Source organism: Seriola lalandi, unplaced genomic scaffold (assembly GCF_002814215.2).
Source record: "Seriola lalandi dorsalis isolate HSWRI2012SDOR001 ecotype SW California unplaced genomic scaffold, Sedor1 jcf7180002054666, whole genome shotgun sequence".
Taxonomy (NCBI): Eukaryota; Metazoa; Chordata; class Actinopteri; order Carangiformes; family Carangidae; genus Seriola; species Seriola lalandi.
Window position 1 is genome coordinate 267,950 of NW_019525219.1, and position 17,518 is coordinate 285,467.

General features: G+C 41.5%; 2 protein-coding genes across 2 annotated transcripts in view; both read right to left on the reverse strand.

Annotated features, from left to right (window-relative positions):
* The window catches only part of pitpnb (phosphatidylinositol transfer protein, beta), an 18,106-nt gene extending 7,684 nt beyond the window's left edge, over window positions 1-10,422 (reverse strand). The window contains exons 1-7 of the mRNA XM_023421207.2: window positions 10,383-10,422; window positions 5,029-5,059; window positions 3,775-3,920; window positions 2,608-2,699; window positions 2,360-2,367; window positions 1,431-1,505; window positions 372-455 (exon numbers count right to left, since the gene is read on the reverse strand). Coding sequence (XP_023276975.1) covers window positions 372-455; window positions 1,431-1,505; window positions 2,360-2,367; window positions 2,608-2,699; window positions 3,775-3,920; window positions 5,029-5,059; window positions 10,383-10,402 — 456 coding nt within the window. The 5' untranslated portion in view covers window positions 10,403-10,422. The remainder of the gene's footprint in view (window positions 1-371; window positions 456-1,430; window positions 1,506-2,359; window positions 2,368-2,607; window positions 2,700-3,774; window positions 3,921-5,028; window positions 5,060-10,382) is intronic.
* Window positions 10,423-12,785: 2,363 nt separating this feature from the next.
* Window positions 12,786-17,518, reverse strand: part of ttc28 (tetratricopeptide repeat domain 28) — a 108,401-nt gene continuing 103,668 nt past the window's right edge. Inside the window, exons 32-34 of the mRNA XM_023421195.2 lie at window positions 15,818-15,925; window positions 15,082-15,715; window positions 12,786-14,490 (exon numbers count right to left, since the gene is read on the reverse strand). Coding sequence (XP_023276963.1) covers window positions 13,374-14,490; window positions 15,082-15,715; window positions 15,818-15,925 — 1,859 coding nt within the window. The 3' untranslated portion in view covers window positions 12,786-13,373. The remainder of the gene's footprint in view (window positions 14,491-15,081; window positions 15,716-15,817; window positions 15,926-17,518) is intronic.

Consider the following 17,518-nt stretch of genomic DNA (forward strand, 5'->3'; position numbering starts at 1 on the left):
GCCCCCCGTTTTAAAACCAGCCATCATTGATCACATCTACGCTGCCTGACTTCTCATGCCGGGAGGGTCAGTCGTCATAACAACTGCCACAAGAAGAAATCAGAGGGAGGAGATTGATCCTTTAATCTGCCATGATAAGTATGGATAAATAAAAAGGCGTCTGCCTGGCTCCTCCATCAACCTGTGTGACCACACTCCTCCTCAGGGTGGAGACATCCTGCTGGAAATCTCAGGTGTCAGTTACCTGCTCATTGTGCCGCGTGCTTCACCTGTATATAATGATCACACCTGATCCACTGATTTAATACTTTCAGATCTCAGTTTCGTGGTTTATAAAAATAATAAATAAATAAATAAAAAAAAAAACTCACCCCAGACGCCACTTCTTCTTTGTTTGCAATATCTATGGGAACCACCTCCACAGTCCTCCACGTCTGCTCGTCCAGGTCATGGACCTGCCACCGAGAGAAAGACAAACAATTAGAGCCGTAACGTGAAAGATCACGCTGAACTCAACACGGGCAACAAGGGACATTTCTCCTCCTCAGCGACGCTCATTCAAATCTGTTGTGTGCAAATCAAATGAGATTTAAATCCAGACGCACACGGGTGTATTTGTATTGTAGCTTGTGCACGCGCATCAACCTGCTCAGCCCACGGGGCGGCGTGGAACTGGTTTTTATCTAGGTGAACTTATTTTACACGAGGTAATGTTTACTCATCATGAGGTCATGACGGTCTGTGAGAGCAGCTGTCTACAGTCTGAGGAGATAACCCTGATATCCAGAGCTCAAATCATTCGCCGATTAATCAATGAGACAAATGGAACAATAATCAGCAATATTTCAATAATCCATTATTAGAATTATTTCAGTAACTGTTTAAAACAAACATGACAAGAAATTGCTGTTTTTCTCTGTTTTATCTTGAAACATCTCTAGGTGTTGGATTGTGACACTTCGATCTTTTTAAGGGGCATATTTCATTATTTTCTGGGATTTTTCACAATAAGTGATCAATAAGTTATTGAGTATCTAAAAAGCAGATAAATAAACAACAAAAAAAATAATCATTAGTTTCAGCCCCAGTGATGTCATCAGGGTTACCTCTGCAGAAAGCCTGCGTTATAAACCGGGCGCATATAGTTTATCAGTGTAATGAAAAATGCTCTCATGTTGCATTATGGGAAATGTTGATGCAGAATGAATGATGCAGCGATTCGGGTGTGTGACTCAACCTTGGGTCTAATAATCAGATTTAATTGTTGCCAATTTAAGGAGAAGTCAAAATCTTAACTCAGACTTTAAGGAAAATTTTAACTTGAGGTGTTTTGTGCAACGCAGCCTCCGTTTCTCACAGGTCACCTGACCACGTCCGATGGCGGTGCGACACTCATCCCTTTAAACATTAAGACTCTTCTGCTCACTTACATTTTCTACTGTTCCCATGTCAGGTTTGTGCCACGTCTCAATCTTTATCATAAAGTCGTCCTTCATGTACTCGTTCTGAAAAACAGGAAGAAATGTACAGAAATTAAAAATGAAGTTGAAGCCTTTACGCAGAAAGCAGGTATTTCTCCAGACTGACAGGTACAGCTGATCTCAGCCGGGACAAACCGGACAGAGAACAGCATGAATGGAGTTTCTCAGAGATGTACTTAAACCCTACGGCTAAATCCAATTAACCAATCAGACATTTAGACTGAAACAACACGGGCGATGCTGCACTGCTCAGCTTGAATCTATATTTAACCCTAGCAACAGTAGTTAGCGAGCAGATAAAGTACAGCATTATCAGGCTGTGAAAAACTTCAGGTAGAGAGAGAGAGAGAGAGAGAGAGAGAGAGAGAAAGATAGAGAGAGAGAGAGAGAGAGAAGATAAAAACAGAAACGTTTCTACACCATCGACCTAAAGGCCCAAATCAAACCAGGATTTAAAAACAGCTAAATCTATTTATTTTAATAAAACTGCAGCGATCAGAGGAACTTGTGTCAGATTAAACTTTACTGAGCTTTCAGGTGTGTTTTTATGACCAGAACTAGACGTCTCGTCAGGGCTGAACTCTGAGGGGATGGAGGGACAGGAGGGACATCTGTGTTGCAGCAGCGACTTTTGTTCAACCCCCTCTGTGGGAGCATCAACTGCTCCACACAAGAAGAATGGTTTGCAAACCGCCGAACCACAGGACACGACGGGACAAATGCCTCTTCTTAATAAATTGTCCTGTCCCTCAGAGCTTTTTTCCTTCCTTCAGTGCCTCTGTATTGACTAAAATGACTTACAGTCCTGAATACAAAAGGAAGCTGAGAGAAGCTCTTCAGAAATACGTGCAGATAAAAGTTTGGCAAAAACAACTCACCGTCACAACTGCAGAGGAAGGACAAAGGGAAACAAGAGAGAAAAAAAAGCATCAGTATCAAAAATCAGGTTGACATTTATCATCTTAAACACTTCTAAATTGCATAGAGAAAAATATATAAAATGTATAATATGCATAAAATCTTTGAGAAGCCATGAATACCATGCAACTATGACCTTTCATGTTCATCATGCGAGCGGTGAAAAGACACCGATTATGAAGCGATTTATCCTCCAGCATGAACTTACTGGTGCGACAGTACGGGTAGGCGTTCCAGGCCTTTTCATGAAAAACTAATGCTCCCTCTGGTGCAATCATCTTCACGTACCCTGGGACTTTACTGCAGGGAGGGAGACAGAAGACAGACAGTCAGTGCATCGTCATTTCATGAGAACTACCACATCCACAGGTCTGAAGCAGTGTCACTCAAAGCCTCCAATCATCCTTCTTTGTCTTGTCTGCTTGTAATGAATCCTCCTTTTTTGCTGATGGTGGCACTGAGCTGAAGCTCTGGTCCGAAAAACAACGTACAACACCTATTTCCTGCGTCATCAAAGAAGCAGTCGTACAACACACAGAGGGCGGACAAAGTAAGAGGAAACACCTGACGGGAGCAGCCTCCGTCCTCCTACTGCTACAGGCGTATTCTGTCTGTATGTAGTTGGCATATTAGACCTTTCATTATGGAGGAAGGCCTCAAAGCTATTTCAGGACTGAGACATGAAAATATTCCTGGATTCGTTTGGCATTTGTGATCACAGATTGGAGAACGGTGTTTGCACTGTGAAGGTGAAGCTGCGTCAGTGAAAATAGCTGCTTATTGTGGCTGTAATACATGCGGAGTAACCATCACACCTAACGTCTCCCCTCAGACGGCTGCCAGTACAGTCCTGCCGTCAGATTTAACAGCTGGCAGTCGGTGCTCTGTGTGTTAACAGCTTCCTGTGGTCCAAACAAACAACGTCCAGATGGAGAAAAAACAGAAAAACAAACCCAGATCGTGTTGCTCTTCCCACTGCTCCGGGTTTTTATGTGCCTTACTCACTTAGGTTACCTGTTTGGGGAGTTGGTCAAAGACGGTAACAATGCGATAAATACCTGCTTTGTGCAGAAGGTAGATATAAAAAATAAAGATTTCTAAGTAGGAGCTGTTATTTATGGCTGTCGCAAAATGGTGTTCCCTCAATTAGGAGATACAGAACGAATGTTAGTTATGCCTTTAAGCTCTGTCTCTTTAAACACTCAAATGTGTTCTTGTGAATAAACAGCCAATCAACAGCATTATTAGATCTTGGTCCAAGCACGCTGCGTGCTGATTGGCTCACTGACACCGATGAGATTTACTCATTTACTCCTGAAGTTCGATACCCAGCTCTAACCCTGGAAAAAAAAACCCCACTTCATTCCAGACTTGCCTCTTTAGATGGTATATTTTATGTGTGTATTGTCCCTTCTCCCCATCCTTCTCGTAGGGTTCGTTCTTCAGTACTTCAATTCCTTCTCCTCCTCCCGTCTCATTCTTGCTGGCCTCAGCCACAGAGTACAGCTGCCCTACTTGATACTGTGAGAAATGGGAGCAAGAGGAGAAGACACACCCTGAATATACAGCGACAACTACTGTGACAACTGCTGTGAATATTTGCTGGAATAGGCAAAGACTGAGCGAGTCCCTGAGGCCAGTGCAGGCTCTGTAGAGACGCAGTACCACTGACGGCCACAGAGAAATAGATTGTATTAAACTCTTCAAAACAAACAAAAAAAAAAAGCTCAAACTTGTCTTTTTAAATATGGAAATGACAAACAAGTTGACATCTAAAAGGAGAGATGTTGTCATCCTGGTGAAGACACATGTGTTTGTGAGGCTCTGTGTTGTTGCATTAGTGCGCCTTGATCCACTATTTATGAATCCATTAACAACCAAGGTGGCAGCGAGCTATAAACTCAAATCATGCTTTGATCAACCTGGAAAAAAAAACAAAACTAAGCAGACATCCCTGTATTTCTGCCGTCTACGGGAAAGACATTGCAATTAATTTTCAAAATAAACTTCCTGCCTTCATTTGGACTTGGAGGCCTAATGAGGGTGCTTTTGACAGGATGTCACTGCTGATACAGTTACTGTGAAGGAATGTTAAAACTAGCTTGGCCTCTGCCTGTGTTCATTCTACAGAAAATCTTTATTTTCATGTCGAAAAGATGCATTTCTTGCTGCCAGACACTAAGTATAGAAGACTGTGAACTCAGGCCAGTGTCTGATGTCACTGGACAACAAAGTCTGCGCTCAGATGAAAACTGAACAAACTGTGGTAAACTCTTTCTACTGAGGCCAAATAGTTTAAGTATGTTCTCAAAAAAAAAATGAGTATAAAAATGTGAGCGCTATTAAAAGCGAGATGTCACAGAGATTGAGATATTTTTAAAAGGCTGGGTCCAGTTCTCCCTGCGAACGCCACCACCAGCCTGTCACACAAATACCAGCGCTCCCTAACAAAGGCTATTCTGTCTTCGCCCCAGACTGAAGCCTGAGTGGCCGAGCCTTCTGTGTACAGGAGAAAATCATTACGAAGCTACGACCAGCTCAACATACTGTAGCTGCAATCTACATTCTTATTATCAAACAGTGACTTGTCACGTAACAATAAAGAGGATATGGAGGTAAAGATACTCACCTCTTCGACAGACACCGGCAACACTACACGGCTGAGAGAGGGGAGAGAAAGGGAGAGGTGGGGCAGGAAATGAAGAGAGAAACAAATAAGTTAAACCCATTAGTAACTAATTCATTGAAAGTGGTGTTTTCCTGTTTAATTTCCTGTGATTATTCACAGATTTAAGTTCAAATGCTCGAGCACTAAAAAGCATCACAGTCTCTGAACGCACCGTGACCAGACATGGAAAAGCAAGAAGTTGTGGGATAAACTTTTGACCCTCTTTGGGAAAAACTGAAGAGGAAAGTCCCGAATACTGAGGAGCACAACTGAAGTAGAACACTAAGACTGGCTTTGTTTTTACAGACAAGAAATACTAATATATGAAAATATGAACTGATGCAAAGGAGTTCAACAAACGGAGCTTTATCTGGATAATTGTAATATAAAGCTAATTAATAAAGATTTATATTTATCCAGTAATAGTGCAGCCCTCTAAGAAGTTAAATATTTAATGTTTTATCTTATTTAATTTCGGGTGGTTACATGTATTTCATACTGACAACCATGGTTTTAAAAACAAGTTGTTTCCCCCCCCCCCAACACAAAATACTTGTATAAATTACGATTAAATATCTTTTACAGCAGCTGAAACTGCAGTTTAACTAGCATGCTGATTATATCTGGATATTACAGCTTCATTCACTGCACACACAAAAAGAGGACTTTTCTTCTGCTCTCTCGGGCTACACTTCCTCTTTCTCCTCTCGCAATCCACACAAATCCTCTGCTGTGATTGGCAGATTCAGGACCCCACCCTTAACCTACACACTGACTGATGAGGCGACGCAGGCTGAGAATATGGCCATCTGTCTGACAAACTCAAACCTGAGCGGGAACTTGAAACAACTTGAAAAACCACTATATGATGTTTTTATAGCCAAGAGAATTAAGAGAGAGTAGACTATTATAAAAACTGCAAGGACACAGGTCACAGGTCAGGGTGTGAGGGAACTTTTAACAGCTCAAAACAATGGACAGAAAACAAATTGGCAATGATTTTTCTAATCAATTAAATGTTTGAGTCATTTCTTCCCCCAGTTTCTTGATGTTTTATTTAATTGTAAATTAAAAACCTTCTGGTTTGGGATGTTGGTCAGACAAATTGTAGATGTTATCTTGAGCTTTAAGAAATCGTAATACTGTTTTTATACGTTATAAAATTAACAATTACTCGAAGAATTGAGAATATAACTGCCGGGTAATGAATAATGAAAGTAGCCGTAAAGCTCCACCAACAAAACATCCTGAACATCTGCATCTCCCAGCTCTTATGTGTCATTCAACGACTTCTTTTGTTCTTCAGGAAAAAAAACAAAAAAAAAAACAACTTTACGCACTATATTGTATTCTATATAAAGAATACTTCATAATATATAAATAACCTGTCACGATACATAAAACTTTCAAAGACAAAAACCAGGTTTTGGCACCGACAGTCATGTAAGTGGAGGAACAATGTAGCACAACTGTAAAAACAAAGGCAGAGTGCAGTGTTTGTGCTTTTGGCTGGCGGTGGTGTGCGGCGCGCTGCAGCTTTTGTAACAGGAGAGAAATTAACATGTTGGCTCTGGCAAATGTGCAAAAGTATCCACTGCATGAGATTTTCAAAAACGCAACAAATCGAGCGGACTGACCATGTTACAGCTGAGCAGATTTAATCCTGCGCCGTGAAGAGCTCGGAGGTTTCGCTCCAACTGAAGTTTACACACCTGTTAATTTCCCTGATTAGCATATGTCAGCACGAGATGAGAAATTAATCAGTGGAACCACGAGTGACACACCTGCTCTTCCTGTCATATTCACCATCGTCTTCTGCAGGAGATTAAAAGTCTGAAGGCCTGTGACACGCTCACACCCCTAACTACTGAAATGACACCAGTTCTCTTTAGCGTACAACTACGGATGTTAATGATTAATCAGTTATTGATTATTCACTGATAAGAAATTTATCCTGATGTGCCAGAAAAATAAACAAAAAAAAACGGACCATGTGAAGTGTTTTAAACCTTAAAAATGGAGGAGAGACATGAACGACACAGAAAGCTGCTTGCTATTTGCAGCATTAGCAGTGAGTGTCAGGCGTTCATTAAACACCCAAATTAACTGTGTTTACACTCCTCAGGCGGCAGAGAGAGGGTCTGCACTGGTGTGTGTTTCGTTGTATTATGAAGGGCAAAACTGTTTGAATGGTTTAGCACCAGCTGACCAGTCACAGTTCAAGTGGCCTTGTAACCTGTAGTTACGTAAGCTCCAGTGTAAATCCCAGTTCAGACATCACAGACACCTGCAGCACAGGTACCTGGATGCTAACACACAGAGGAGGTAACCAGCCTTTAGATGAGTTTTAACTATGAGCGGTCTGATTCATTTCTCTTTGCTACGACTAACAGAACTACAAAATCAACCGTGAAGTTAATCTAGAGCTCAAACGATTAGTCCAATTATTCAATTAGTCAATCAAGCGAAAAATCAATAATCTTCAACTATTTTGATAATAGGTTATTTGTTTAAACAATTTAAGCCAAACATTCACTGACTCCAGCCACTCAATTGTTTTACTTTGCTGCTTTTCTTTGCTTTAACTGACACTAATGTGATTATCTTTGGATTTTTGTTTGTTGATCAGACAAAGCAAGTAATTTCATCAAAACATAATGAATATTTTTCACAGTTTTCTGACAGTTTATCATGATTAATTGATAATCATCAAAAATAGCAGAGTGATCACTTAATTACACCATACTATGACTTGCAGACCTAATGCACCTAAATGTACAGCATAATGTGTGTCTGTCTATCATGAGCAAAGCTGGATTTCACAACAGTGATAAGAACTCTCTCTCACATTATTATGTAAGTGGTGACTTTACAGTGTGGGTTTAAGCAGGTTATCTTGTGAGTATAACTGTATTAACTGCATTGAAAACGGTTTTGTAGCCAGGTTTGCACAAGTAATCAGATTTAATTTGGTGCTGACTTAGTGATCAAATGCAGATGCTGCCTAAGAGACAGTGAACAGGATAAAAATGACTGTAAAGTTGAATCAACATCTGCCAGTAAACAAAAACAAACACTTTAACTTTGTCTAACTGTCACTTACTGCCAGGCTTTTAATAGTGTACAGTTCAGTTTATGGCTGACAAAATCATACTGCAGCATCACTAATAACACAATCATACAGGTGACCGTGGTGGTATGACAGAGCTCTCTCCTAGATGCCTTTCACTTCTATTTGGACACACTGAGGAAATGAAATTGGCAAAGCTGATCGTGAACAGGCTTTTGTCTTTGTGAGTAAGATATAGGCTGACACATTTTTACCTTCATCAACTGATCAACATCTTTTCCATTCACATTTTTTTCCTTCTATATGTGATAATCTCCTTGTAAACAAGATTCCTGCTATAAACTGACTGTTGCTATTGAATCAAAATATGCAAAGCTGTTGCTGTTGTCATGAATTTTACCGCTGGAACTTGTAAGGACATGATTTGGTCTGTTTCCTTATTGATTTTACTTTGAGTGAGATAGTTCATAAAGAGCTACAGGAATGAGTCTTAAAACCTGGAGATAAGTCTAATGTCTAATTACTGGATATTACTGTGTAAAAGTGTTAAGTTAAAGCATGTTGGAACTGTGCTACACAAATACAGTTAGTGTTATTATTACGACAGTTCTTATGTTGCTTTTATTTATTCTTTTGTAAAGCATTCTGCAACCTAGGTTTTCAAAGGTGCTATACTAAAAATAAATAATTGTGTACTGACTTAGTTACAGCTACTTTCTGAGACGTACAGTATAAATGGGAAAGTTTTGTAAGACTTTTGGACCCCACTGTACGTCTTATAGAGGAGAATAAATGGTATGCAATTGATACCTTAGATTAAACTCTGAGATAAATGTTGCTCCATCTACCTGCTGTCTGAAAAGCATGCAGTGTTGAGCAGTGTTCCTGCTGTAGTCTTGATCAAGCCTTCTTTTTAAAATTGATACCAACAAAACTGATCCATCACACATTAGACCACATCCTGGGAACATGAAACGTCTTCTTGTTGCTTCAGTATTTACATCTCTGCCCTGCTGCATTTGCATAGTTAAACATCTCTCCTAACAAACATTTGTTATTTACAACTGAAATCTGATTTGTGTTGCATGTGATTGACAGAATAAGAAATGCTAATGTTATGACAAAATTATTTGGAGGTCATTAAAATATCATCCGAAGTGGCTTGTTAATTAATGTTTTTATCTTATAAATCATGACATATTTCTCTCCCTTATATCATAGTATTTCAACGGCTTTTAACAGTAAGAAATTTCGGTATCGATATTGATATCCTGGTGCTGGTATTACTTGATACTGAAACCAGATTTGTGCTATAGATCACGGTAACAACAGGTACCGTTATCTGGAGCAGATATACGTTAGCCACATAATGAAAGCTAGCTTTACTGAGAAAAAAAGTATATAAAACCGCACAATCCCAATGTAAGTGATTTAATTACCGCGGCAGCATTACTCTAGTGTTAGTCTTAGCCGCCCAGTTAAAGGGCTAACTGTCTAATGCTAACGCCAACAAAGTAACAGCAAAGTAGTTAGTCCTTCCATAACCTCACGCTAGCTTGAAGGGTACAATTGCTATGTGGTATGGGCCGATATTTGAGGATAATTCCTGCCGAACCATTTAATAACGCCAAGGTTACGTGTAGTTTAACTACCGATTAGGTTATAACTTAGCAGTAAATGTTAAATGTGTGCATAACAGATGAACTCCGTGGTCTGAAAATTGTCATGCTAGCAGCTAGCCGGCTGCTACAGCTAACTTAGCTAGCTAGCATTAATGGTAAATCCGACGGAGAAGGAACCTTAATCTGTCACTCACGGGAGCGAAGCTTCACATTACGGCACTTTATGGGTATTACACGCCGCTAACCGGCCACCGGGCGATATATATAACCATCAAAGTCATGTTAACAAGCTGAATGCGCAGATTGTTTACGTGTAACCAGCGCTGTCTTTTTATGTAACTCATTTTCATTAAGAAGCTAATTATCCCCTCTGCTGCTACAACTCAGGCTAACGTTAGCTCGCCCTAGCAACGCCTAAAAAAGACCGGTGTGTCCCGTTATCCACGTCCCGATCCACCCTGCTCAAAGCTGCCTTTTTACGGGCTGCGGGGATGTAAAATCAAGCGAACGACAGCAGTACACGAAACACACATGTTTACGCTTCAGTAATGAGCTCTCGGACGGATGAAAATGACACTCTAAATGCGCTAAAAGGCAATTTTTTAAAAGCACTTCAGACTCACTATTCCTTGATGAGCACCATCTTCGTCACCCGGGCTGCGGCTGCGCAGTGGGTGTCGACACCAGATAGAATTATAAACAAGATTGTCCCGCCCCCTGGACGAATCTGATTGGCTGAAAAATCCACACCATTGTTCATAATACACCATGTATGTACTGTATTACAGTGTTTGACTGTATTATGTATTATAACATATTGACCCAAACTGTGATTTACAATGGTCAACTGATAGTGGCAGTAGTTATATTATATTATATATATATATATATATATATATATATATATTTAACCAAGTACTGCACTTAAATACAAATTTCAGATACTTGATACTTCAGTTTGATGCTACTTTATTCTTCTACTCCACCACAGTTCAGAGGGAAGTATTTTACTATTTACAACATATATTTTATTACTTACCTACTAGTTACCTACTTTAGTAATATTATTTATCCAGCATATAGAGGTTAATAAGGTTAATGACAATTTTACAAAATATATGATCAGTTTATAAAATATGATGCATTGTTATACAGCATATAAAGTAGTAAACTTTTGTACATTAAAGTACATTTTGTTGCTAATACTTATGTACTTTTATTTTATAAAATTGTCATTAACCTGTATTAAGAGTATTTTTATAGTGTTGTTTAGCTACTTCTTCTTATGTAAAATATGCAAATACCTCCCTAATCAGTGCTGTAATTTTACTACAACAGTCCTGTATTATAGGTATTTATGGTGATTTTATGATACCTAACAGTCAGACAACTTATCATACTTAATGGTGTTTTTCTAATGACATATTTTATCTATAGTTTATCAGTATTGCCTCCAGGGACCTCTTGTGTGCAAAGGGATAATCCATAAAAAAAATTACCATACACCAAACACTCCAGTTTTTTCTGCAGACAGCTGTGTATCTTTATACTGTACCTGCAGTTCAGAGAAAATTGTTGTACATCTGACTACACTACATTAATCTGACAGCTGCATTTACTTTGCACAGTCTTATAAACAATACAAAATGTAACCAACAAGCAAATTATAATGAATTATGAGACATTATTGGTCCAAGGGGGGAAATTAACAAGCTACCCAGCAGTATATTAAGTAGTTAAATTATACATTACACATAGATTTAATAATAAATACATATATATATATATATTTTAAATGGGCCATTTTGCAAAATGAGAAGTTTTATTTTGATGCTTTAAACATATATCAATGCTAATACCTTTGTACTTTCAAGTTAAATTTTGAGTGCAGGACTTATTTTATTCCCGACCTTCTTTCAGGTTGTGATGTCCGATTGTTTAATGTCTAAAAATGTATTTTCTAACGTTTTAACACCCTTTTCTCAGGGTTTGAGGCCATTAAGAGTTTTGATAAGGTGATCACTTAGCATTACTCCATCTCATAATATCACAATACTGTTATATTTGATTCAAAAAATGACTTACCTGCCACAAGTAGACTATTTAAGTATTTAAGTAAGAGAATTAAAAGAACATTTTAATTTAAATACGTATCTTTTAAGTCACTATCTATCATCGAATGAGGTAACACAATGGTGATTGAGCTGATGAGATCGTATAGAAGTGTTGGCATTTTACAGCTTTAAGAACTGGGTTTCTGGTGAGACAGAACTCGGTGGTTTAAAAACAAAAATGCAATTACCATGAATGACCATAGGTGTCGCCAAAGATAAGGAGAAGTAAGTATGAACAGGATATATTCAAATCATTTACTTAACTTTACTGTTACAAGTTGGAAAAGTCCTGCTTTAAAAATGTTCAGTAAAGTAAATATTATATTATTGGATTACGTTTGCATTAATATGTAATGGTACCTAAATGTTGTGGATGGTCAGGGTGGAGCTAATTTTTTAATCTGCTTCATATTCTAACAGGTGATTTAATCTATGTATGCCATGGAAATGCATTAAAAAACATTGATAAGTTTTTAGTAGAAAATCTGAATCTAAAAAGTAATTAGTAACTACAGCTGTTGATTAATGTAGTGGAGTGAAAAGTAAATTATTTCCATTTGAAATGTAGTGATGTGAAGTATAAAGAAAAAAGTAAAAGTAAAAGTAAAAGTGAGTCACAATTGTATGAAGTTATTTTTAGGATTGAGATAAATATTACTACTGATTTTTCATTTAATTGTTTCCTTGTTTGAGTGGAAATAATGTGAAGATTTTTTAGCTACTTTATGGATTTATATAATCAAAACAAGACAAGGAAAGGAACATTTTTATTTGTTCACTTCTTGAGAATTGAGAAATGTCTTAATAGGAGTCTGGCACCGCTGCAAAATTGTACATTATTAAAGTGAATGAAACACTGAACATGGAACTGATCACACTTCAAATCAATAAAACCCATAAAAAAAAGAACAATTTCTTTACTTGAACCTTGTTTTAATTGTCTTTATAAAATGTGTAATAATGACTGGAAAACACAGTTTACAAAATAAATGACAACAATAAGCATCGGTAATGACATTGAGCAATAACTATTACACAATAAATCAAGATCAGATTCAGGTCAACGCACACAAACACAGCGAGCGTTTCGGTTGACGTGAAACGTTCTCCTTCTCTCAGGCGCTCAGTCGACAGACCTCAGGTCAGAATTTCTCTTCAGTGTACATGGAGGCATTGAGACACATGCGCTCTCGTCAGTCATGAAAACACAATTAAAGCCAGAGACTCGACGCGTCACCTTCCAGCTCTCTCTAGAAGAAGGCACAGTCATCACATTCAAAACATCAACATCCCTTCACCAAAAAAAAGTAATGCCATGTAAAAATCACCGTCAGTATGAAACAGCACTTTCTTTCTTTCTATTTTTTTTTTTTTTTTTTTTAAATCCTTGTCTTCAGCAGGTTTTTTCACTGACGAACCGAGAGCTCCTGTCGTTGTACAAACACAGAAAGTGAAACAGAGGATTGACCCGCTGGCTCTGGGGGCAAAAAACCCAAACGCTCAACATTTAGAAGAAGGGAAAAAGTGTCCAGGCGAGAGGAACTTGTAGCCGTTCCCCGAGGGAAGTCTGATGCCTCCTTTAGAGTTTGTGGGGGCATTAGAAGGTGGAGGTGGGGGCGGAGGTGGTTTCGCCTCCAGTTTTTGGTGACCGTTTGTTCTGCTGTCAGTGTTGTGGTCCTCGGATCTTTCTACGTTTTTGCTGAGAGACTCGTGTTTGGGCGAGAGATTCAGCAAACCCAAAACATCCTTCTGAACCGTACTCATTTTTTTATTCCCCCCTCGGAGTAAACTGGCGGCGCAGGGCGCCTCGTGTTTCTGGCTGGCGTTGGCCCAGAAGGTTTTTAAGTTATGAATCGCCTGGACTTTATGATCCTGTTTGGACTGGTTGGGTTCGGGGGTGTTTGCGGGGCTGGACGAGGCTGAGACGGATCCCGTGGAGGAATAGGAGAGGGCCGGCGACGGGGCGCTGCCGGCGGGAGAGCGGGCAGGTGAGATGTGGGCGGTGTAAGGTGAGGTAGGGTATCTCAGTTTGAGCTGAGCCGGCGTGTGCACGTCAGGGGACCCCGTGGAGAAAGGCGAACCCTGCTCCTTCGCAGAGAGCGATAAAGAGGAGGAGGAGTGAGCTGGACTGTTGTAGCCGGAGCTGATCTTCTGCAGCGAAGAGGAGCGGGATGGAGGTTTGGGCCGAGTCGGGGGAGGTGTGGAAACCGAAGGGGAGAGGGGTGAGAGGTGACTGGGGAGAGAGAGGGGAGAGGAGCACGCTTTCAGACTGGCTCTGCTGGGCGGTCTGCTGAACGCGCTGGTCTCAGAGGGCTGAAAGCCTCGTGCCCCTCCAGCGGGAGTCAGAGTCGGGGTAGTGGGAGTGGAGAGCGATGGCTCTCTCCCCTCAGGCCTCTTCAGTGTCTTCCCTCTCAGGTTTGCTTTCTGCAGACTCTCCACAGCTTGCATGTGGCTCTGGGTCTCCTCCAGGATCTTCTGGGCCAGTTCCTGGGGATCCATTTGTCCCGCAGGCCCCGTCCTCTCCTCCTGGGACTTGACCGTGCTGTCCGTCTCGGTGCTCGACTGGTCCGACTCGGAGCTGCTCACCTTCCCTTTCCCAGTCCTCTGAGAAGACGAGCTGGAAAGAATTAAAAAAAAAGAGCTTAATTAACAAACCCAGGAAGAGGAGTTATAATGAGACTCTGTGGCTGTGAATATAGAGAGCTGTGAAACTGTCAGTACAGAAGCTAAACTGCTGCATAAGTCAAAGGGACAGGATTGTATTTTTTCACATGTGAAGAATAATTTTCACCACATTAGTTTAGCGCATTAGCATGTTAACATTTAGTAATTAGCACTGAACTTGTACTCGGCTGATGGGGATGTCTTTAGTTTTGCAGGTATCTGATGATAAACCAAAGATAAACTTGGTTTATCAAAATTAAAATGATCAAATCAGAATTTGGCTCCAGATCAAAAGTTAAGGGATTAGTTGGGATTAGTTGGTCAACCTGTTGGTGGAGCTGGGGGACGAATCAGGGGACGGCCAGTTATTAGGATTCATCTCCTGTGGGACATGAATATGAAACTATGCACCAGATTTCATCCGTCCAACAGCTGTTGAGATATTTCAGTCGACACCAACATGGTGGACGAACCGTCTTTCTGACGAGACTCTGGATCTCTCGTCTCTGACTCTCTCTGACTGAACAAACAGAATCAAACTCACATTTCCTGCCGGAGGTTGGGGCCGGGTGGAGCTGGAGGCGGCGGCGGAGCTTTAATGGGGGATGTCGGTGTGCTGATGCTTCCCTTGGAGGAAATTGTTATGGGATACCCGTGACCCCCGTTAGATCCTCTCCCAGCCCCGCCTCTGCCGTGTCTGTGTCCCGCGGGCAGCGGCAGAGTGTCACAGTCCCTCCCCCCTCGTCCTAACGGCTCGCTGCTGATGATGGAGTAACCCTCGTACTCCTCGTCCTCGCCTTCTCCCGCCGCTCCTCCGTGAGTCGCGAGTCGACCTCGTAACAGGCCGCCTGAGTGGCAGTGCGAGGCATAGAGGCCCGCCCCGCCGCGAGGTCTGTCCGGCTCCTGTTGATGTGAGCGTTGGCTGATGATGTCACTTCCCGCAGGCTCGGGTCGGGACAGGAAACTGAGGGAGGAGGCGAGGGAGCTGAGGCTGTAGACGGAGATGGCGTCGCAGGAGAGGTTGTCCGGGCAGACGGGGGGCAGGAAGGAGGGCTGAGGCGGGTAGCAGCCGAAGGAGAGCGGCAGAGAGTGCGGCTGGGAGGCGGACTGCGAGGACGACAGCGACTCCAGGGAGGAGGAGCTGTCCATGCTCAGTCTCTTGGGAAGCTCCGTGGAGTCTAAAATAAGACAGGGGAAGGACTGAGGTACGAGGAGTAAAGAAAAAGATTCAGCAGGATTCAGTTGTGAAAGAAAAAGTTCACGTTCAGCGAAATGCTCACCGAACAGAGCCAGAAGAGACTGCAGGGCGAAGTGCATGGTGCGTCTGCTGGCCTGTTTCCCCGTCTTCAGCACCACCTCCTCCTGACCCACCTCACACAGATCGAAACCTGACGGACACGGGAGGAAACAGAGAACATGTTTCAGGATGTTACTACAGTCTATTTAAAGGAGGGAGATATCTCTCTCTCTCTCTCTCTCTCTCTCTCTCTCTCTCTCTCTCTATCTATCACACACACAAGCAGCCCTCACACTACCTGTCTTCTTCTTCTTCTGCTGTTCTGAGGATGACGGCGGTCTGGTTTTTCCTGATTTCAGTTTTTCTTTGTTAGTGCCGTTATTATCTATTATCTATTATTATGTTATTTTATTGCATCTGTTAACAGCTGTATTGATTTCGTACTTTGGAGATTAAGATTTTTTAGAAAACCTTACATTTACGTAAAACAAAACATGATGAGCTGATAAAACCGGCTCCAGCAGATGAAGTAGGTCACATGAGCTCGACCTGCTACAACGGTAAAACGCTGCGTACCACCTTCTATTAAAAAGACACAAGTTATTATATAAAGTTTATCAGTGATTAAGTCTGCACTTGTACGTTTTAATAAACTTGTCGGACGTCCTGCAGCTGTTGTAAAGTAGCTACACATTCGACGTGACCTCGGGGTCATGAACCCAGTAATTAAAAGACTGATGGAGTCAATTAATGACAGTGAATCGGGGAGAAGTGAAAGTGAAGTGGTGACTCACCGAGCGCGGCCAGGAACTCGTGGCAGCCTGGAAGCCTCCAGAGCTGCACGCTTATCGACACCTGGATGGGAGCCAGTGAGAAGTCTTGCTCTTTGTCGCCTGACTGCAGCTGCACCAGCACTTGGTGAAGCTTTGGGGCGGAGAGAAGATACGATGAGGGAGAGGAAGTTTGACTGAAAGACATCACAGAACGTGGACACACCTGTCTGCCTGCGACTAAATGTCTAACATCACATTTGAAAACATACAGGTCATATAATCGATTCTGACTTCACTCTCGTAAAGCTGAGTTTGATGCAGCAGCCACATCGCAAACATCTGTCAAATAAAACACTCGCAGGCAGCTCAGTGCTCTTATCTCCTGCCTGGACCAGCATTAAACTTTCTCTGAACTGGAGTCAGTAACGTCGTCGGGAAACACTTACCATTCCCACCATGCTTTTAACCGCCTTTGTGAGGTGGGTAAGAGGGAAGAGGAAACAGAACTTCAGTGGTTTAACTCCTGTGTAAACGTTGGGTTTGAGTCACTGCACACTCAGCCATGCATGAACGATGACTCGCTGTGTGACGATGCTATCTGCAGAAAGCCACGTGGTGCGGAGGGCTGCCTGTCACTAACACGTGAATGGCTGCATATGAAATGTTTCACTTCAAGCTGAACGTGGAGGTGAAGATGGGACCGGTGCGGAACATCGCATGTCCACAACAGAGTCACACTGAGACACTGAGTGAAGCTAGAAACACACATGCAACGCTCACACGTCAGTCTGGGGAAGTCAGAGTGCAGTTACTCAGATACTCGGCTCAAGTACAGTTTTGAGGTATTTGTATTTTATTTTATTTTTGGCTTGTGGCGTCTTTTAATTAGTGTTTAATCAGGTTCCTTCGCCACATGTTTCAGTCTGTGAGAGAAAAGTTTCCCCTTTAAACTTCTCACTTTCCTTTAAACA